The sequence below is a fragment of the Gopherus evgoodei genome, chromosome 1 (assembly GCF_007399415.2).
Source record: "Gopherus evgoodei ecotype Sinaloan lineage chromosome 1, rGopEvg1_v1.p, whole genome shotgun sequence".
In the NCBI taxonomy this organism is placed as follows: Eukaryota; Metazoa; Chordata; order Testudines; family Testudinidae; genus Gopherus; species Gopherus evgoodei.
This window is the reverse complement of record NC_044322.1, coordinates 30203100-30227027: the sequence shown is the minus strand read 5'-3', so window position 1 is coordinate 30227027 and position 23928 is coordinate 30203100. Positions and strand designations below refer to the sequence as shown.

At 40.2% G+C, this 23928-nt stretch overlaps 1 protein-coding gene across 3 annotated transcripts in view; it reads left to right on the top strand.

Moving 5' to 3' along the window:
- PDGFD (platelet derived growth factor D) overlaps nucleotides 1-23928 on the top strand; it is a 174829-nt gene that overhangs the window by 129720 nt on the left and 21181 nt on the right. For 2 of the 3 annotated variants that reach the window (XM_030560532.1, XM_030560523.1), the window contains exons 4-5: nucleotides 3686-3745; nucleotides 12713-12914. In XM_030560532.1, the coding sequence (XP_030416392.1) occupies nucleotides 3686-3745; nucleotides 12713-12914 (262 nt within the window). The remainder of the gene's footprint in view (nucleotides 1-3685; nucleotides 3746-12712; nucleotides 12915-23928) is intronic. The other variant, XM_030560541.1, reaches the window with a different exon arrangement.

The window sequence follows — 23928 nt, the reverse complement described above, 5'->3', positions numbered from 1 at the left end:
GGACTTATTAAAGAGGTGGGTCTTATGTTTAGATATGTCAGGTTCAGGCCCTCTCAGATCTCCTGTTCACTCCACCCCTGGGATATTTTGATCCCTTGATCCTGAGAGTATCATCTTGGGTTTTACTGGCTGTATCATATCTATGGAATGTGATCATCTTAGTGGTTTGTGGATGGATAGGCAATCTTTGACTGAGGCCCTGAAGATTGGGAGTAGGAGCTTTAATTCAATCAGAAAGGTCCAAATTGTTACCTCCCTATTTTGCAATATGAAGTGCAAATATAGTTTTGATCTTTTTTAAACAAATGTTTGTTTATTGCTGCTTGAAAATAATAATTACAAAATAGCCAGAAGCCTATACTCATGTGCAAACCCTACAAAAACAAACCAGCATGAGCTCATCAGATAGTATGTGATACCTAAATGTGATACCTAAACATATCTCTCAGATGTCCGTGGGATTTTTATGAATATAGAAGGCAAAGGAGAAAAGAAACTACTTTGATGCAATTCCTTTAAATAACTGGGAGCTGGAGCCAGTAGATTATAATTAACTCAGAACTGTGTTTGGGTTGAAAGCTCTTTAGAAGCCAGAAATGGCTGCAGCTGCTTTAAGGGGTGGTGGAACAAGGCCATCTAGCAATGCATGGTTTATGCTGAGTTTTAGTAGACGAAGTATAATCACCAAAACAAAATGTGCAGTCAGTGAGATCCAAGAAGCAGGTGGTGCACCTAATCATCTCAACAACTTGGCAACAGCTATCTCAAAAAACCTCACTGTTTCCTTATCTCTAATATTAGGTAACATAAGAGAGTAGAGTCATTTCAAGCATAAGAAGATATCATGTCTGGAGTCTCCTCTAAACAGTTGAGAATACAAATTGTCCTTGTGTTAAATTAATGTTTCAGCACTCAATGCCACTTCTCTTGGGAGTGCAGAAGGGTAATTTTTGATGCAGGGAGTTGGTTGCAAAGTTCTGAAACTGGCAAATGTTATCAGGGGATCTGTGGGCCTGTTGAATTGGTTCCTATCTAACATCGAAGTCAGACTTAACTAGAACTGGATGAACAATTTCAAAGTAATATGGCAAATGTCCTTTTTCCTGTGTTATTTGTGAACTGGTTATAGCATATGCTGTTTACAATAATAGATGCATAATTTGTGCAAATAAATTGTCTGTGGATTGTTTGCAAATTGTCCACTTTAAATATGCACAGTTGGATATCTGCAATTTCATTTGCCACCTAAATGACATATAGTTTATGTTCTCTGGTTGAATAACCTAAAATTTATAACCCGAAGGTACCTAAAGAAATCATGTGGTTTTGATTAGCTCAGGTAGAGGGTGAACTGAGGGAAAGAAGCACTTCAGAAAGAGAGCAAGAGAGAGCAGAAGCTTTGAATAAGCAAGTGTGTGAATTTTTGGACAGTTAATATTTTTTACTGTGCTCTTTAGCAAAATGTAGAGCATTATATATAGCTATGCATGTGGACTCCGGATTTGAAAATAGCTAGGTTCCTTCCTTACTGTGGAAGAGAGAAAACTATGACAGATTTATTGATGGTCTAGCAGGCTTTATGTTAAATTCTCTTGTGTCATATTCATACCACATAATTGTGTGTGTGTGTGATCTTACTTGCAATTGAAGTCAATAGAGCAATGCTGATTTAAACCAGTGGAGAATCTGGTCCTCCCAGTTTCACTCTGTATTGACTACCAAATTAAAACACATTGCAGGCGTATTTTCAGTTGGTGTGAATTGATATAGCTGAGGATCTGGCCCTATAGTTTAAATGCATTTATGATGAAGTTCTGTTATTAGGACTGATTTATATATTTTGCACAAGCTGAATATCAGGCTGTGTTTGTGTTTCAAAATCTTTATATAGATTCATAGATTCTAATGCCAGAAGGGACCATTGTGATCATCTCGTTTGACCTCCTGTACAGCACTATATACCATAGACCTTCCCTAAAATAATTCCTAGAGCATATCTTTTAGGAAAACATCCAATTATGATTTTAAAATTGTCAATGATGGAGAACCACCATGACACTTCATAAATGGTTGCAATGGTTAATTACTTTCACTGTTTCACTTTCACTGTTAAAAATGTATATCTTATTTCCAGCCTCAATTTTTCAAACTTTCAACTTTGCCATTGGATTGTGTTATACCTTTCTCTGCTAGATTGAAGAGCCCATTTTTAAATACTTGTTCCCGATGTAAATACTTAGACTCTTCTCTGAACTCTCTCCAGACGGTTCCAATTTATCAAGGGCTAATGCATCAAAAGATTAGATTCTCTCTTTTGGCCACATTGGGAGCTTATGTTCAGCTGATTATCTACCACAACTCCCAAACCTTTTTCAGTCACTGCTTCCTAGGAAGAGTTCCTCATCATGCAAGTATGGTCTACATTCTTTGCTCCAAGAGGTATGCATTTACATTTAGCCATATTAAAATGCATATTGCTTGTTTGCACATAGTTTACCAACCAATCCAGATTGCTCTGAATCAGAGACCTGGCCTCTTCAATATTTACAAGTCTCCCAATTTTTGTGTCATCTGCAAACTTCATCAGTGATGATTTTATGTTTTCTTCCAAGTCATTGACAAAAAATGTTAACTAGTGTAGGTCCACGAACTAATCCCTGAGGGAACCCACTGAAACAGACATGCTCGATGACAGTTTCCCACTGTTACATTTTGAGACCTCTCAGTTAGCCAGTTTTAAATCCATGTCAAGTTTACAACATTGCAGTTTTTTATCAAAATGTCATGTGGTACTAAGTCAAACCCCTTGCAGAAGTCTAAGCGTATTACATCAACACTATTAACTTTATCAATCAAACGTGTAATTTCAAGTTAATTTAACAGTATCTATTTTCCATAAACCCATATTGATTTGTATAAATTGCATTACCCTTCTTTAATTTTTATTAATCAAGTCCCGTATCAGTCACCCCATTATTTTGCTCAGGACCAATGTCAGGCTGACTGGCCTACAATTACCTAGGTAACCCTGTTTACTCTTTAAAAAATTGGCACAATTTTCTGTCCTTCAGACAACTTTCCTCCAGTCTTCTGGAACTTCTCCAGTACTCCAATATTTATTGAATATTGACATCATACAACCTTCATTTCTTGGTCTTTTAATGCTTCTAGTTGGAATACATAATTTTTTTAACTAGAAATGAACAAAACTGTCATGGAGCCAAATAATTCCTCTGTGTTATTAGATTTGTCTCAAATTGGCCTGTCCACCATTAAGTAATTGTTTCCTATTACTGTACAGACATCCAGAGTATATTCCATCTGGAACTGCCAATTTTTATTATTATTTTTGTGATAATGGCACTTCTAATATAAATGGCTTGTTCCCATAATGTTTGAAACAAGTATTATTATGAATGATTATTATTTAATATTTATATTACAATAGCACCTAAAGACCTTAACTCCATTTTGTTAGGTGCTGTACAGACATAGAATACGTAACTGTCCATACCCTAAAGAGCTAATTCATAAGGGATGGAGAAGAAAAGCAGAGATCTCTTCTATGGACCAGGTTTCAAAAGGGTGAAGGACACCAAACACTGATACATTGTGTAAGGGTCTGGTAGTTAACTTTAGGACATTGCCTTGACTGTGATTTTTCCTATGGGTTTCTCCCCTTTAGGATGATTTCCAGCCTGCAGCATCAGAAACCAACTGGGAGTCAGTCACAAGCTCTGTCTCAGTAAGTAGCTTGTTACTATTTTGCCCATGAAAGGATTGGTAGAATGGTTTTCAGTCCAATGTTAATGCATCTGTACAGGGGAACTACTGCTTGACCTGTAAGCAGGAGATTAAGTGAGACGTGTTCTTCAAACTCATTCTAGACTGTCAATCATTTTTAGGGAGTGGAGGGTGGAAGGCAAGAAATGTCAGCAGCTATTTTAACCACATGGGATGGCCAGTGGTTAAATACTTAGCACTTTCAAACTGAATCCTCCTAACAAAAAAAATCCTTTACATTTTGAGATGTAAAGTTTCTTGGTCTAAACACATGAGCATATTTTGCAATAATTAGCATTAAAGGCAAGCCAGTAGGAGAACAAACTAACTTTTTTGAATTTTCATTACTGAAGATTTTTTGTAGCACCAGCAATTAAATTAAATCTTAATTCGACAGCTCATTTTGTGTAACTAAATATGACCTTTAAAAAAAGAAAACTCAATTAAAAATCTCCTCACTCCTTCACTTTATTTGATTTATGTCACAGACAAAAAATCAGCCCCGGCAGCATTTTCAAGCAAAACTTAGGGTATGTCTACACTGCAATTAAACACCCACGAATAGCCCATGTTAGCTGACTGAGGTTTGCAGTGCTTCAGATTTGGGGCTGTTTAATTGCAGTGTAGACATCTGGACTCAGGCTGGAGCCCATGCTCTGAAACCCTCTCTAGCCGCGGATGTTTAATTGCACTGTAAACAGATTCTGGGACCATGTGAAAGAGTAATGCCAGCATCAGACTTGGTAATGATACAGTCCCTCTGCCATATGCTGCATTGTCCAGTCCCACACTCACAGCGTGTATTCACTTGACAACTCCTTTTATATAACAAGTACAGACGCCCCCCAGGTTACACAAACATCACTTAGGCAAATCTGCACTTACGGGAGAAGTTCTGTAAGCTAGAAATAGTGGTGGGGGTTTTTTTGGTTTGGTTTGATTTTTTGCATTATAGTCGGGTATATGTTTCCGACTTACTCAAAATTCGAGTTACGCAAGGCATTCCGGAACAAAACACTTGTGTAAGTCGGGGAGCGTCTGTAGCAAGACAGATAGTGATTGGAGTGGAACTGATCAGTTAGGTCAAAGCTTGGAAAATACTGGATGATGATGATACTGTTATAATACTTAACCTCCATAGTAAAGTGCTTTGAAATCCTTGGATTAAATCCGTTATATGAGTCCTAATTCTGAGTAATAGTATTATCGAGGGCCTGGCTCTATTAGACATATCGAAAGGATATCAGGGTGGTATTTGGTAAATCATGTTCTCCTTCTATAATAACTGTTTTTCCTCCTTCTAACATGTTTTGTTGTGCATTTTTATCTGGCAATATGTAATTTGAAAAAATGGGAAATTGTCTTTGAAAATGTAAGAGTAAAACTCCCTCATCAGGTACCTGGGATCCTGAGATCAAATTATACTAAAAACATTGTCACAGTGATTGCCCTCACCAAAGTAAAGTGCCAAAAATGTAAAATAATAATCCACAACCCTTTTCCTATGGAAAACCTTTCACAAGATTGTTATTTCTATTTGTTGTATGTGCTTATATGTCCCTTATCACCATAGTATCAGAGCACTTTAAAATTATTATAATTATTTATCATCTCAGCACTCCTGAGAGATAGGGAAGTATTATCCCCATTTTACAGATGGGGACCTGAGGCTGGGAAGCCTGTGGCTGAGCCAGAAGCTGAGCCCAGGTCTCTTGGTCCAGTTCAATGCCACAGCTACCGGACACTCGTTCCTTCTCCACTGAGCACACCATAGTTAGGTAGTAAGCATCAATAACCTTATTTTGTAGTTAGGGAAACTGAGGCAGAGAAGATGAGCTATTTGCCCATGACCACAGAGTCAGGTCGAGACCTCAGGAATGCCTAATTCTTTGGCATAAAGAGGTTCACAGATTCTACTGTGGGTCTTCAGTCAGCATGGTAGGGCAGAACTTTAACCTGTCAATCACTGGCATAGTTATACTCTGTTCCTACCAAAGAGCCTGGCAATGATTGACGGGTTTGAGTTCCACCTCCCAAACCTGCAAACACCCTAAAGACCCACTGTAAGATCTTGCAGGAAAAAAATACATTTGAGTACGCACACATGCATTTTCCTGTTCCCAGGCTTCAGCTCAAATCACTGAACCACACCTCATGCTTTTCCTCACGAGGCTTAAAGCAGCACCTCCTCCATCTGCCTCTAGTCTAAAGTTCTGGAGCCCATCACTAACCCCAGAATGAGATCTTTCACCCAGCAGAGCCATTATGTCCAGTCCCCAGTCTTGTGGTTCAGTATATAATGATCTGATTCAACAACTGAACTTCTGCAAAACTGCATATCCCCTTCACAATAATACAGAACGACTTCATCATCACTAATAGAATAGTAATGAAAAATAATTAAGACCAAATGAACTAATGGTCTGGTTTGGATTAGAAAAGAGCTGCCAGTGTGTCTTATGAAACTCACAGTATGTTGAATGTTTAAGTAACTAACAAGAAGTGCATGATGTGGTAACTGTGAACCCTTTCACATTGTACTGTTCTTCTATGTCTTCTGTCAGTCACATTAATCAGATGGCACAAGCTTTTCATAAATCCAATATTTAGCTCTTGGCAGGACAAAACAGAGGCAGCTTTGAAGTTACTTTTGGGTCTGTCACATGACGTAGCTGCCAATAGGTTATCTGAGCTAAAATAATCCCTCTGCATTGCCTATTGCTCTGAGAAAGTTGAACTTTTTTGTGTGTGTGAACTGAGTTGAAGTCCCGAGTAGAAATTTTATAACCCAAAGGTGGTGTGAATTCCCCTTGTTTTTATCGGTTTGACATATCCTGCAAATCCACAATCTGACCTCCAAGGCTCTCACAAAATGTAAGATAATGTATGGTTAAACACATACAAACAGCACCGTCTCATCTAAATCTCATACATGTGCCTTTCTGAATAGAGACCCTGACCTTTTTGCATAAAAAGTACTGGCTGCTCCTAGTCTATTAACTCCATTAGCAGTCCATTAATTCCATGAGAGTGTCTATAATCTTGTGAACCAGCCTCTTGAGGACAACAAGATCATATATACTTGAGTAGGTTTGATGTTCCTCCAGTGGAAGGCAAGGGAACAAAAGGCAGTCAATTTGCAATTCTGCTACTTATGCCGCATCCTCACGTCTTTCTCCCTCTCCCCCTTCTCTTCGTTCTTTGAGGGGAATTTAGTAACTGTTTTCCTCTTTTGCTATGATTACAAATCAGTCACTAGCCCCACTGATTTCTCTCTATAGTGGGTTCCTAGTGATATTTTAGCATGTTTCTTTTTTTACCATAAATGATTATGTGAGCACTGTACATGATGACTGTGATTAGAACACTGAATTTCATATAGCATTGTTTTACGTAGAAGCACTTTATTCAGCTTACTGATGTGAGATTTGTTCTCATGGGGGTCCGACTCCCATCTCTTTGACAAAGTCTTTATTCCAAGGCACTTAGAAGTCAATAGAGGTTCTTTGTTGCGTGTCTTCCTTTTAACGAGTCATGAATTTTTAGAACTGTCATTGGTGCCTCATTTAACACTGGATTGTAGAAGGGTTATGAAAGTGGGCCCACTGAAACTTATTTGTGATGGGTTCTGTGTTAAAGGCTTAATAATTTCCAGGCCAATACTGTTAAAAAAAGGTCATTTATTTCATATTTAACACAACCCCATTCCATATGTAATACAACCCCATTCTCAACTCCCTGTGTAGTTGTGATAATTAGCAAACTGCAGTCCTCCTTCCATGTAACACTGTATTATGATATTTTCATTTTTTCTTTATGGTGTCAGATAATTTGGAAGGTCCATATTTGTAGCAAATTATACGCAGTAAAATATCAAGGACTCTAAAGACTGTGGCAACATTTGCTGGTGAAGACAAAGTTATATTTAAGTAGACTGGATTTTCAGTAAAACTGAATAGTTTTACTCAGGTTAATAAGCCACTGATTCCAGTGGGATTACTCACCTGAGTAGTACAACTTGCATAGATTTATAGAAGTATTTGCAGGATCAGGCTAAAATTGACCTTCTGGTGGGAAATGCAAGTGCTGTATGTCTCTGTGGGTATGTCTGTGCTGTAATTGTGGAGTGTTATTGCAGCTTGAGTAGACATACCTGAGCTAGCTTGGGTACTAGAGCAGTGTCACAATGGCAATGCACACTTCAGCATGGGCTGAACAAGCCCACCTGGAACCATAGGTAATTGCTTGTGTGACTAGCCTATACTGAAATGCGCATTACTACGGATTCACTGCTTTGAGACCTGTTCATAGACTGTTCAGAGACTTTAAGGTCAGAAGGGACCATTATGATCACCTAGTCTGACCTCCTGCACAACACAGGCTACAGAATCTCACCCACCCACTCCTGTATCAAACTTGTGTCTGAGCCATTGAAGTCTTCAAATATGTTTTAAAGACTTCAAGGTGTAGAGAATCTTCCAGCAAGTGACCCATGCCCCATGCTGCAGAGGGATGCGAAAAACCCCCAGGGCCTCTGCCAATCTGCCCTGGAGGAACATTCCTTCCCAACCCCAAATATGGTGATCAGCTAAACTGTGAGCATGTGGGCAAGACTCACTAGCCAGACACCCAGGAAAAAATTCTCTGTAGTAACTCAGATCCCACCCCATCTAACGTCCCATCACAAGCCATTGGGCATATTTACCACTAATAGTCAAAGACCAATCTCATTATACCATTCCTTCCATAAGCTTATCAAGCTTAGTCCTGAAGCCAGATATGTCTTTTGCTCCCCCTACTCCCCTTGGAAAGCTGTTCCAGAACTTCACTCCTCTGATGGTTGGAAACCTTCATCTAATTTCAAGTCTAAACTTCCTGATAGCCAGTTTATATCCATTTGTTCTTGTGTCCACATTGGTACTAAGCTTAAATAATTCCTCTCCTTCCCTGGTATTTATTCCTCTGTTATATTTATAGAGAGCAATCGTATCTCCCCTCAGCCTTCTTTTGGTTAGACTAAACAAGCCAAGCTCTTTGAGTCTCCTTTCATAAGACAGGTTTTCTGTTCCTCAGATCATCCTAGTAGCCCTTCTCTGTACCTGTTCCAGTTTGAATTCATCCTTTTTAAACATGGGAGACCAGAACTGCACACAGTATTCCAGAAGAGGGCTCACCAGTGCCTTGTATAATAGTACTAACACCTCCTTTTCTCTACTGGAAATACCTCACCCGATGCATCCCAAGACCGCATTAGCTTTTTCATAGCCATATCAAATTGGCGGCTCATAGTCATCCTGTGATCAACCAATACTCCGAGGTCCTTCTCCTCCTCTGTTATTTCCAACTGATGTGTCCCCATCTTATAACAGTAATTCTTGCTATTAATCCCTAAATGCATGACCTTGCACTTCACTATTAAATTTCATCCCATTACTATTACTCCAGTTTGCAAGGTCATCCAGATTTTCCTGTAGGATATCCTGGTCCTTCTCTGTATTGGCAATACCTCCCAGCTTTGTGTCATCCGCAAACTTTATTAGCACATTCCCATTTTTTGTGCCAAGGTCAGTAATAAAAAGATTAAGTAAGATTAGTCCCAAAACCGATTCTTAAGGAACTCCACTAGTAACCTCCCTCCAGCCTGAAAGTTCACCTTTCAGTACGACTCGTAATCTCTCCTTTACCCAGTTCCTTATCCACCTTTAAATTTTCATATTGATCCCCATCTTTTCCAATTTAGCTAATAATTCCCCATGTGGAACCGTACTGAATGCCTTACTGAAATCGAGGTAAGTTAGATCCACTGCATTTCCTTTGTCTAAAAAATCTGTTAACTTCTCAAAGAAGGAGATCAGGTTGGTTTAGCACGATCTACCTTTTGTAAAACCATGTTGTAATTTGTCCCAATTACAACTGATCTCCAATGTCCTTACCTACTTTCTCCTTCAAATTTTTTTCTAAGACCTTGCATACTACAGATGTCAAACTAACAGGCCTGTAGTTGCCCGGATCACTTTTTTTCCCTTTCTTAAAGATAGGAACTATGTTAGCAATTCTCCAGTCATATGGTACAACCCCGGAATTTACAGATTCATTAAAAATTATTGCTAATGGGCTTGCAGTTTCATGTGCCAGTTCCTTTAATATTCTTGGATGAAGATTATCTGGACCCCCCGATTTAGTCCCATTAAGCTGTTCAAGTCTGGTTTTTACCTCAGATGTGCTAATATCTATCTCCATATCCTCATTCCCATTTGTCATCCTACCATTATCCCTAAGCTCCTCATTAGCCTCATTAAAGACTGAGGCAAAGTATTTGTTTAGATATTGGGCCATGCCTAGATTATCCTTAATCTCTGCTCCATCCTCAGTGTTTAGCAGTCCCACTTCTTCTTTGTTTGTTTTCTTGTTTGTTTGTTTACTATAGAACCTTTTACTATTGGTTTTAATTCCCTTTGCAAGGTCCAACTCTACATGGCTTTTGGCCTTTTTCACTTTATCTCTACATGTTCTGACCTCAATAAAGTATCTTTCCTTGCTGATCACTCCTATCTTCCACTCCTTGTAGGCTTTCTGCTTTTTCTTAATCACGTCTCTGAGATGCTTGCTCATCCAGCTTGGTCTACAACTCCTCCCTATGAATTTTTTCCCCTTTCTTGGGATGCAGGCTTCTGATAGTTTCTGCAATTTTGACTTGAAGTAATTCCAGGCCTCCTCCACCTTTTAGATCCCCAATTTCTTCAGTCTAATCCTCTTCCCTAATTAATTTCTTTAATTTTTTTAAAGTTAGCCCTTTTGAAATCAAAAACCCTAGTCACAGATCAATTTTTGTTTATTCTTCCATTTAGTTTAAACTGAATTAGCTCATGATTGCTTGAACCAAGGTTGTCCTCTACAACCATTTCTTCTATGAGGTCCTCACTACTCACCAAAACCAAATCTAAAATGGCATCCCCTCTTCTTGGTTCAGCAACTACTTGGTGAAAGAATCCATCAGCTATTGCATCTAGGAAAATTTGATCCCTATTATTATTACTAGCTTTAATCAGGTATTGCTATTCAAGCTGCAACCATGCCCCATGATTGTAGTATAGACATTCCCTTTGTGTCTACATGGCTTCAGGTCCAGACTGTGAGGACAGAAGGGATTCTTTTCTTTCATTTTTCTGTCAGTTTCAATGTTTTAACTGAGAAAATAAAGGTCTGAGTTTTCCTGTATTTATATCCTATGCTGTTATACATTGTCAGCAGTTGATTTAATATGTCTTAAGAGAATGACATATCTGCAATCAGTTCTTTCTTGAGTATATTTTACACAGAAATTTGGACATTTGAGGGTAGTTTGGGGGAGGAAGATAATATTAGGATATTGAATATTTGGGCATTGAAATTAGGACTTTGGCAATTTTGCTATGGTAAAGTAAAACTCTTCCCTATAAATGCATGTTAGTTATTAAAGGTCAGTTCTGTCCTTAGAGGTGACATACTCCAACTGAACTCAATAAATGCATATGCATCTAAGGCAGTGGTGGGCAACCTGTGGCCTGTGGGCCACATGCATCCCATCAGGGTAAGTTGATTGCGGGCTGCGAGACATTTTGCAGACATTGATCATCCTCAGGCACAGCCCCCTGCAGCTTCCAGTGGCCGCGATTTGCCGTTCCTGGCCAATGGGAGCTGCGGTTGCCCACCACTGATCGAAGGCCTTGTCTACATGTGTCACTCAGGAAACCTAAGTCAGAACAATTGAAGATGCAAAGTCAATGCACATTAATTGAAGTGCGTCAACCCCCGTGTGGATGCTCTCATTCAGGAGAGAACTAAGGCCACTTTACTCCTGGTGAGTGAGAGCATCCACATGGGAGTTTAATGGGCTTTAATTTAAGTGCATTGACTTCACACCCTCAGTTGATTTGCCTTAGCTTTCCTGAAAGTCCCCCACATACACATGGTCTATGGGTAGTATATGTTCCTAAATGCTTAGAAATATTAATCCTTTTTGGATGTGGGTGTTTAAGCCCTTACATTGTGTAGACCTTTACATTACAGTTTTCTAATTTCCTTCAGTATTTTTTTTTCAAATTCTAGTTTATAAACATTTGAAAATCAGAGTTAATTCTTCATTTTAAAGGGCCAAACCTTGAAGTCTTTGCTTAGGCCTTGCTTTGTTAAAGTTCCAAGAAGAGGAAAGATTGTCCGTGCCTGAGCCTTGGGTTCAGTTCCTTGCTTTGCTGTAGACTTCCTGTGTGACTTTGGGAGAGTTGCCTTGGTCTCTTTGTGCCTTAATTCCTTGTTGTACAGTGGGGATCTACCTCACAGGGGTGCTGTGAGGATAAATATCATTAAAGCCTCATTACTATGGTACTGAGTGTCGTGTATCTGTAGATACTTCAATGACAATTTTGTCTACATGCAAACTGAGGAAAGGACTACATCTTTTAGATACTGCCTTATTTTGAGGGCAAGAGAAAAGCAGCCCATGCCACACCCTGTACAGGGACATAATGTACACGCTGGCTGGAGTGAAGGATGGGATGTAGCTCTGCCTTCTTCCCAGCCTTCCTGGCCCCCTTTGGAATGGCTAGCTCTGTCCAGCAGCATTAGACCTGCTCATTCCTCCATTCACCTGGCAGCACCTGTCCTTACTTGGGAAGATGGGCAGTGCTTTTCTCCCTGGTCTCCTGGCACAGCATGCTGGGGCATAATGCCATCTGGCCCATTGCAAGGAGCTCAAAAGATAGTCAACAGTGATTAATAATACCAGGAGTAAGGTCACTGTGTCAAAAGACAGAATCTCAGTCCAATTTGGGGTCTTGTTTGGATATTCTGTGTGAGTCAGGTATAAGAATAATCTCTCTGTAACTATTTACACTTGTATTGAGTGGTGCTGTAATTTTTCGAAGTACACTGAGCTGTATGTCACTCTTAGGGGGTATCCTATCCCTCTCCATCAGTGACCGACCCTACCCTCACTGCGGAAGCATTAGACGAGACCATCGCTGGATTTGACACCGTGGAGGAGCTGCTCAAGCACTTTAATCCAGAGTCATGGCAGGAAGATCTTGAAAATCTGTACACAGACACTGGACATCATTATCGAGGCAGGAGCTACCGTGACAGAAAGTCCAAAGGTAGGAGGAGACACTGTACATGTTCTTAATTCCAGGTGTTTTCTGTACACTTCTCACAAATGACCTTTGATTGCTTATCAAGTTCAGATTCAGACACCGTTACTCATGCCGGAGTCAATGGGACTAATTTCAGAGCAAGGAGTTACCCAGCACAAGTAAGGACAGAAGAATTTGAACCTTAATCATTTTCAGTCTGTTTGATTAAGGTATTTATCACCCACATCAACAAGCTGGCTTCTGTCTGTTAATATTCACAAATGAAAACACAGACACCTGAAATTATGTATGTTAAGGACAGATGATTTTAAACTTCACTCTAAAGTATTATTTTGCATGTAAGACATAGGATTCCTGTACTCTCAGCCACCTTTAAACACCCTGTTTTAGAATTGTTCTGTGCTGAGTGGGAGATAATTACTTCTATCACATTGTACTTAGGGAAGCATCTGGCACAAACACCTGCATGTGCAGCTGTTTTGGCTTTTTTTTTAGGATATGAACATCTGACTGATTTCTATTATGTAGACAGGGAACATTGTTGTGGTTTAGTATTTTTAACTGTAGTTGAACAAAGTGTGCATCTCTGGATTATGTGTCTCTTTTCCCGCCTTTGGTACAATCCATCCATCAAATGCTAAAGTAAAAGAATGTTAAGCTAATGACACGAACCAATAATGAAGAAGCAGTGAATGGAAGGTCCAGCCATGTCCTTGAAGAAATAAGCACAATGCTGCCCACTGAAATTGTACTGTGTGGTGGTGGAGGTAAATTGAGTGTCTAGCTCAGTTCTTCTAAGTGCTCATCGCTGTAGATTTTAACAGCTACTCTAATGAAATGTTTTACTCCGATTATTAATTTTCTTATTACTCTTATCCTACATTACATATTCAATATACATATATTCTTATATGTTTTGCTGAATGTTTTTCTTGAATAATTAGCAAATTGTGGGTCTGCTTATGCAAGCCCTTCAACCTGTGGAATTCCCATTTCATTGCAGTTTGTGCAAGGGGAGGCATAAATTTTGTCTATTTATTTATTTATTTATTTTAAGGATCAGCACTGAAAATAATATTTGCAGTTAAACTTCAGCAGCTGAGACCTTAGTATAATTTGATCTGAAACTGGACACATACAGGCCTACATTTTCAAAAGCGACTAGTCATTATGATTGCCTCAATTTTTGCCTGCCCAACCTTAAAGGAGCCTGATTTTAAGAAAGTGCTTAGCAACTACTCTTTGAAAATCAGGCCTCTTTAAGGCACCCCAAAAATTTAAGCAATCAAAACCTCTACACATTTTGGAAAATGTAGGCCACATTTCTTCTGTTTAGTTTGTATTAAATCCTGGGACCAATCTGATCACATTTGGAGGCCCGTGAAACATAATAAGCTATGTGTCTCCTATTCCCAGACTGGAATCAGCGCTAATGGAAATGTACATAAAAGACAAAAAAGGAGCTGATTTGATTTTAATAGAGGCTGACAAGAGACCCTGATCTCTTACTGAGTTTTCTATCTAGATTTCACTTGAGTCTCAGATTAAATCTGATCCCAGTGCAAACGTACTGTATCTAAAGCAATGTGTGCTGTGTTTTATCCATTTTGATCAGATTGGCTCCAAGTACTGATCCGATCTTTCTGGTTGTCTGCAGGAAATCTGGATTAATTAGGGTTTCTCCACTGAGTACAATGGAATTCAACTCTTTGGCCTAGCAAACTGCTATGAATAAGTAAAGAGTTTGCCAATTTGTTTCTTAATTCAGGATGTTTTTGTTAAAGGAATGAGTTGTGGGTTTTTTCTCCTCCTTTCTTCCAACAAAAGGATGGATTCTCTGCTACAAACACTATACATTTCAGTCCAAAATGATTATATTAGTTATAAACTTGGTGTGACACTTTCTCAGGGTGCCAAAGACTGGGTCACCATGTTACCCTCCTCTCTCCGCCCCCCAATGAGAGGGAGTCTTTCTTATAGTAACCAGATGTCAGCTCCCGAACACTGCCTGCCCTTCAGCGTCTCAAGCACTCAGCTTAGGGGCTCTCCCAGCCCCTGCTTGATCTACTCCAGTCTGTGAACTCCCCAGAAGCATCCCTGTCATGGGGTGAACCACTCACTGCCATACTGGCACCTCTTCCTGATACACTAGGGATTAGCTTGAGGCCAATGCCCCCCGTCCACAGTTTGCACACTGTCACTTTGTCTCTACTGTCTGCCCACAGCCCCTCTCACAGCTCCAGGAACTGCAATGTCCTCTGTGTGGCACAGCCCTCTGGCCATGTCACTATCTATGTTACCCCCTTCCGGGCGAAGTTAGCTCCTCGCTAGTCCTAGGCAGTCTTCCCACTCACTGCCTCGGTGCCTCTTGGCCAGTGGCTGGTAGGGGAACGTGGGCCTGCTCTCTTCTCCGGGTTCCAGCCCAGGCATTCTTACCTCAGCTATCTGGGCCTTCTCCCTCTGGCCTCACTGCTCTATTCCTGGGTTTCTTCTTACCTTACCTTCTTACCTGTCAGTTCCCAAAGCCTCTTCCCAGGGAGTAACTTCAGTCTGCAGTCTCCGCTCACTCCTCCCTTTCTCCTGGAAGCATCTGCTGTCTCCCTGCAGCCCATTCTCCTTTCAGCTGCTGGGCTTTATAGATCCCACCTATTCCTGCCCAACTGGGCCTCCTTAACCAGCTGCCTAATGAGTTAATTGGCCCTTGTGGCCTGCATTAAACCCTGCAGGGTGAGTGTGGGGTAGTCATCCCCTATAGTATCTAGCCCCTGTCACTAGACACTCACAGAAATTGCCAGGTAAGCTGTCCCCAAAGAGACAGTATATGCAGCTTAACTGGTACAACTCAGGATCAGGTTATTCATAACAACACAGCACTATAATCTACTTATAGCAAAAACAAATATAAGATTATTAATAAAGGTTGAGGTTTAAAAGAGTGAGTAAGGATAAGAAGTGGAAACAGAACTGGTTACATATATAAAATAAAACATAAAATGCAATCTTAGGTCTTCACTTATTAATATTCCTATTTTATAAAGTAGATTTTCTCCCAAGGATTCAGTCTTTGACAGAGCTAGACAGTGTTTTCAGTCAAAATCAGGATCCAAGTTTTCATGAATATCCCCATGCTTTACAAGGGTTTTCTGCAGTAAACGGATGACAAATGTCTTTTTGTTTCTCCTTATATTTTCCAAAAATCATTGTTTTGACACCCAAAAGATGACCTGTAAGATGCTGGTGTCATAACCTAGTCCCAGATTTGGACCTTAGCGTCCAAAATATGGGGGTTAGCATGAAAACCTCCAAGCTTAGTTACCAGCTTGGACCTGGTAAAGCTGCCACCACCCAAAAAATTAGAGTGTTTTGGGGCACTCTGGTCCCCCCAAAAACCTTCCCTGGGGACCCCAGGACCCAAATCCCTTGAGTCTCACAACAAAGGGAAATAAACCTTTTCCCTTCCCCCCTCCAAGTGTTCCTGGAGAGATACACAGAAACAAGCTCCGTGAATCTAAACAGAGGGATTCCACCCTCCCCATTTCCAGCCTTGGAAAACAGAAGTACCGAGAGCTAATCTCTCTTCCCCCCTCACCCAGAGGGAATGCAAAGTCAGGCTAGTAATCTAACACACACAGATTTCCCCCTAACTTCTTCCTCCCACCAATTCCCTGGTGAGTACAGACTCAATTCCCTGGAGTTCCCCACTAAAGAAAAACTCCAACAGGTCTTAAAAAGAAAGCTTTATATAAAAAGAAAGAAAAATACATAAAAATGGTCTCTCTGTATTAAGGTGACAAATACAGGGTCAATTGCTTAAAAGAAATATGAATAAACAGCCTTATTCAAAAAGAATACAATTCAAAGCACTCCAGCAACTACACCATGTAAATACAAAAGAAAAAAAAACAATAACCCTTATTGTTTTATGATTTCTGTACTCACAACTTGGAAACAGAAGATTAGAAAGCAGGAAACAGAAATCCTCTCAAAGCCGAGAGAGAGACAGGCACAAGACAAAGAACTCAGACACAAACTTCCCTCCACCCAGACCTGAAAAAGTCTGGTTTCCTGATTGGTCCTCTGGTCAGGTGCTTCAGGTTACCTCTTTCCAGGTGTAAGAGACATTAACCCTTAACCAGCTGTCATAAACAGATAGCTCCCCTACTCCTGTGTTTCTGTATACAAACAGACTTCCATTGTGTTGACTTACTACAAAGCTTAATTTGCATGTTACAGAGACATATAGGTATAATCTCCTGTGTGGAAGAAATCTGTTTGTCTGGTTAAGTTTTAACATACAAGTTTAATGCATTTAATACTTATACACAGCTTCCTAAATTTCATCTGTATGTACATCTTGCAAATATTATAATGATCAATGTGATACAAGCTTTTAATAGATACCTAATGCCATTGGGTTTTTTTATTTTTTTTTTTAATAAATACCATGAAAGCAGCATGTTGGGGTGTAATGAGTTTGTCAGGTGTGATAGGCGTTGCTGTTACAGAATAGTGAACTCTGCCAGTTGGCATTGAGGGGTTCTTAGGGTCACACCAGGGCTAATAAGAAATGCTCATACTTGAAATGTGACAGGAATACAGCCACGTTACATATTGAAATCCGATTAGAGAATGGCTTCAAATAAAATCCTTTAAATTAGGACTACATTAGGGCTTCCAAACAAAGGCTCTGTGGAACTCTAAGGAATATTTATAGGCATTGTAGTAACCTTGCAGCCGAAAGAACAATAGATTATATCACCATTTACATGCTTTCTCTGCTTCCAGGTTGGGTTTTATCCTTTGTTCTTGTTTAAAACTGCCCTGAGGCAGATTAGCACAATTTGATATAATCCCTGTGTGTCTCTCACAGCATTTTCAGAACATGTCACGTAAATTATATAAATAAATTGCTAATGACTTCACTGTTATCCTACCCCCTGTGCATACCAAATGTTCCAGGGAACTGAGTTCAGTGCAGTGTTGCTAGATTTTCAGTCCAATAACATGACCCACATGATAAATGACACTTTAAATGTAATATTTTTAGAGTTGGCAATCAATACAGATTGAAAGAAGAACAATACGAAGAAGAACTAACACAAATACTGCAATTCCTGCAATGACCTTTTAAAGGTTGGGACTACCCTGATCAAATTTATATATCTGACAACTGCAATCCATACACAAAATCTGATCTCACAACACTCTCTTTATTTATTTATACTGTTTATGTGAGATATCAGTATCTGGTGTATATCTCTAAAAATTGCATTCATTGTTTGAAATTTCATGCTGTGTATATGTACTACTGTTTATAGTTCACTACTCATACAGACGTTTATTACATAATCTCAATGAAATCAAATCCAGAGGAAATTTTTGGGGTATAGTATTTGCATTTTCAAAATATATAAGTCATGCCCAGGTAAAAACTGTATACAAATATCATGTCACTTCCTCTGCAAAGAAATATAACAAGTAAATATTAGAAACAATCTTTGCTGTGATTTTCAAAAAAATGTGAAAGGTTTGATAGTCGGATCTATATCTTAGAACAGGAAACTCGAAGCATATGAATATCCAGCCTTAAAGTGATCATGAAGAGATGGTTGTACCATATAGAAGAGATCAGTAGCAAAATAAATTTCTGTATATTTGCAATAATATTTTACGGTGGGCCTCAATGTCATAATAATTTGGCCATTTTTAATAGACAGGTTCCTAGCATGGGTATCACAACTAGCACATTATTTCATAATTACTTCAGTACTGTAGTAGTGGATGTAAAAAGAGAATAGCCATCCTGTGCAAAGGAGGGGGTACTTCTAGACAAAGCGTGTGTTCTCTGTCATTACACAGCACTGAACTTTTGTCACTTAATCTCTTGTCTATATCTTTATTTTTAAAAAAATCTTAAGTATTATGTATATATGAAAATTGCTTCAGAAGTGAAAAAAAACTTTCTTTACAGCTAAAGTACTGACTTTGAATTGGCCTTATATACAAAGATCTAGGAAGAAGGCAGGCATAAGCTATTTCTCAAAACAAAAGTAGATGCAAAAGTCTAGGGAAGATGTGTAGAGAAAGGGTTCAGCTTTAAAAAGAAATTCTAGTTCACAAATAATCTCACAGCATATGAAAAGATGGGAGCTGCCTTACCAAACGGGGGATCGCTGCTATTGAGCCAATTTTATTAAAGTGGAAGTGGGCTATTCTCAACAGTTGGCAAGAAGGGGTGGAAATCACTTTTGTAGTGCTAATGAGGCCAATGTAAACAAGGTGGCCCATTTCAAACAATAGTGACCCATCCACTCCCAGTCTTTATTCAGGCCTAATTTGATGGTATCCAGTTTGCAAATTCCAGTTCTGCAGTTTCTTACTGGAGTCTGTTTTTGAAGTTTTTTTTGTTGAAGAATTGCAACTTTTAAGGCTGTTATTGAGTGTCCAGAGAGATTGAAGTGTTCTCCTAATGGTTTGGCTGATGTGGTTAGATCCTATAATGGTGTCCCTTGAATATATATGCGGATAGAGCTGGCACCAGGGTTTGTTGCAGGGTTTGGTTCCTGGGTTAGTGTTTTTGTTGTGTGTAGTTGCAAATACTCATCAGCAACACCATCAGGGGCTCGTTCACCTGCACATCTACCAATGTGATATATGCCATCATGTTCCAGCAGTGCCCCTCTGCAACGTACATTGGCCAAACCAGACAGTATCTATGCAAAATAATAAATTGATACAAATCTGACATCAGGAATTATAACATTCAAAAACCAGTAGAAGAACACTTCAGTCTCCCTGGACACTCGATAACAGACTTAAAATTGGCAATTCTTCAACAAAAAAACTTCAAAAACAGACTCCAGCGAGAAACTGCAGAACTGGAATTAATTTGCAAACTGGACACCATCAAATTAGGCCTGAATAAAGACTGGGAGTGGATGGGTCACTACAAAAACTAATTTGCCCCTGCTGATACTCACACCTTCATGTCAACTGTTTGAAATGGGCCACCTTGCTTACATTGGCCTCATTAGCACTACAAACGTGATTTCCACCCCTTCTTGTCAACTGTTGAGAATAACCCACTTCCACCTTAATTGAATTGGCTCATTAGCAGTGACCCCCCCATTTTGTAAGGCAACTCCCATCTTTTCATATGCTGTGTATTTATACCTCCCTATTGTATGTTCCACTCCATGCATGTGATAGAGTGGGTTCTGGACCATGAATGCTTATGCCCAGATAAATTTGTTAGGCTCTAAGATGCCACAAGGACTCCTTGTTGTTTTTGCTGATACAGACTAACACAGCTACCACTCTGAAATAATCTCAGTAAACAAGAATGTACATTCTGGCACTGAAGGACACTGCACAGGCCTGAGCCCCCACACTTTCTCTCTTTGCTTATTTTGTTTTGAGACAATCATATGCAAAAAGCCTTCAGCTATCAGAAGAAATTAATCAGGTGGGACGTTCCTGAGATAACATCTGTCTACAGTGACAGCTTTACAAGTTACATAAATAAACAGACCAGGCTCTGCTCTAAAGCAGGGAAAGAGAAAGCAGCACAGGGACCACAAGTCTGGATGGAACTTTCCCAGCTTATATGAAATAATGACCAAATGAATATATCAGTTCCCGAAATTGTGGCAGTTCACTGTGCGCATAACCACAGCTTCTATTTATCATTAATTAAAATTATTTAGCAAGAAATTAAATAAAATGTGAACTGAAGAATTTCATTTCTCAGGGGTTTGCAAACAGTCACCAATAAATTACTGCAAACATCCATGTACTCTTCCTTGAAAGGTTCTGGGATAGTCGCCAGCAAGTTACAGTGCATCAGACATTAAATACAAACAGCACAAATTCAAAATGTCTCTGCTTTAATGGCAAATATGTATACTCTGGGTTCATGACATACCACCTCAAATAACTGCTGATTATCTAAATGCACGCATTCTACTGTAAGCCCTGAACAAACAGAATACCCCTCCACCCTTAGTCAGGAATTACTTTAGTTGTACTTTGCAAAGTGCCCAGTCATTCCATAATATAACTAAGGCCCAGTGATTATGCATCTTCTTCCCCACTGTGGCAAGTGGGATATTTCCTGTCATAGGTGCCAACTCCATCGGTGCTGTGGGGCTGAAGCACCCACAGGAAAAAAAAAAGTGGGTGCTCAGCACCCACTGGCCACAGCTGCCACCAGTCAGCTGTTTGGTGGGTGGGAGAGAGGCGTTTGGAGGAAGACGGAGAGCAGGGAGCAGTGGTCAGACAGAGCCTCAGGAGTAGGATTAGAGCAGGGCAGGAAGAGGCGAGCGATGGCGGAGCCTCGGGGGAGGGAGCGGAGTGGGATGGGAACAGGTGAAGTGAGTGTGGGACCTCAGGGGAAGGAGTGGAGCGGGAGCAGGAAGAGGCAGAGCGAGGGCATGGCCTCGGGGGAGGGGTGGAGTTTGGCCAGGGCCTTGGGGTGGAGCATCCCCGGGGAAAAAGAAAACTCAGCACCTATGTTTCCCGTTACTGTATGTGAAGTTACTGGGGACACTTAGAGCAAACGTCACTGCAATAGAAAACTTTAGAAAGTGATGGTTTGGGCCTGTTCATACTACTTCACCCACTCCCTGAACGTAATTGGTGTCCCAACTTGTAATAGGAACATGTATTGTGAACCTTTGTTCCCATGGACAGTTGTAATCCCACTGAAATTTCTGCCCTCTCCATCTTAAAGGGTATTTGCTGTATCAGAGAGTTTTATCTGCGAACTGTGAATATAGTGGAAATCCAAATGCAGCATCCTTTTCTTCTAGTTGCCGCTAAGAAAGATTTGATAAATCTTAAAGTTCTCAAATATACTATATTTATACTGAATGTGTCACGGGATTAAAAATGTAGAAGAAAATATCTATTACTATTAGACATTTATTGAAGATTTACCTCTGAGGGCCAGCTCCTTAGTTGAGGTAAAACAGAATAACTTCATTGAGACCATCGGGATTATGTCAGTTTACACCAACGGACAATTTGGCTCTGTTAAGTAAATGTGGGATTGAATCCTCAGCAATTTAGAGTATCTTCTGTGCTGTTGAAAATTGCAGTGGCTTATTGTGCCTCACATACACACCTGTGGTCTGAATTCACAAAGGGAGTTAGGTTCCTAAATCCCAGAATCAGGCAGCAGTGGTTTTCACAAAACCATGCACTCGGCTGCTGCCGAACCCAGGATGTGCCTACACTAAATCAGTGCCAAAGTTTTTGCAGTGAAAATTCCCTGGCTGCCTCCGAGCATGCACAGTGCTGCCTCACTCTAGGCATCTGGATGTCTAAGCCACAGCGTGATTCACAAACTGGGGAAGATAAGTGTTCTTCTACCTAACTCACCTGTGGGGCCAGATCCATTAGCTGTGCTCATGGAGAGGGGGACCTTCCTCATAACTTTTAGCCCAGTGGTTCAGGTATTCATCTCGAATGTGGGAGACCCCCCGTTTCTTCCTCCAACTGAGGGGGAGAACAGATCTGAACAGCAATCTATCACCTTTCAGTTGAATGCCCCTAGCCACTGGGCTATAGGATATTCTGATATTGGGCTCCCTCAGTCTCTCCTGTTGAAGTTGTTCTGCTTTGGATTAAGAAAAGGGTTTGGGGGCCAGGGAGAGAGAGCACATATGTATGAGAATGACTTTATAGTTGGTGGTTAGAGCATCCGCAGGCTGTGGGAGAGCCAGGATCTCCTCCTGCTCTAGTAACTCTAATTATTTATCCACAGGAGAGACTGAGGTAGCCCCACATCAGAATATCTATAGTTCAGTGGTTAGTGGCAGATCCCTGGTCAAATCCTTTCTTTCTGTCAGGTGGAGAGAGTTTACTTGAACTGCTGGAGGTCTCCCACATTCTAAATGAGTGTCCTAACCACTGGATTAAGCATTATCAGGAGGTGGTGGCAGACAGCAGTGGCAAGAAATTCCCTATGTGCCGGACTCCAGCAGAGGATTCACAGCTGAATTCCCTGACAGGCTTTGGGACACATACCTCTCCTTGCATCTCCCATTGGCTAGTGTAGGTGGGGAGGGCCTAGTGTTCTGGCTTTTGTGAATCACATTCTTAGGCACTTTTCACCTTCCATTTATTGTATAGAAGCCTTGAGTGCCTAACACAGGCTTTGTGAATCCCAGTGATTTTTCCAGACACTTAAAAGTTAGGCATGGTGACACTGCTCACCACCACACCTATGTCTCTTTGTGAATCTAGCCCCAGTATGTCAAGGAAGCCTAGATTTTTGGAATTGAAATGTTGGCCAATTAATCTAATGCAATGTTCAGGTACAAACACCGGTGTGTGCACTGACACTTGCAAAATACTTGCTAACACTTCAATAATCTACTACCCACATGTGTGCACATGTGCTTGCACACAAACATATGTTCAGCTACTTAAATTAGGAGTGTGTGAGTGTTGGAATTTTTAGCCCAACACATGCATGTTAGTGCACTCACAACAGGAGGCCAGAAGAAATGTATTTCTAACTGATTGAACTATGACCTTGGGTGAGTCACTCAATTTCCCTACACCTCAGTTCCCCAGCTATAGAATGGAGAAACTAGCACTTTCCCACCTCACAGGGGCCATATCAGTACCTACACCAGAATGTTTAAAAAAAAAAAAAAAAGCATAACAAGATCTTCCTTAGATTTGAAAACAGAGTGTTACTAGTAGCAGAGACCTCTGTGACCCATATGAACAAGGCCCTTTTCAAATTAGCAGCAATAGTAGCCTGTGACCCCTGATTCAATAAAATATCTCTGTTCAGGATAGCATTTAATCACATGCTTAATTTTAAGCAGTGCTTAAATCTGACTGAAATCAATGTTTCAAGTTAAGCACATACTTAAGAGCTGTCCTTGGTAGGAATGGATTTAAGCAGGTGCTTAAATTGGGGGTCTAATACTTTATCTCCCAGCTTGCTGCTTATTGTAGTCTTCAATGTCTCTCTTTGCCTATAAAATGAATGAATGTCCTT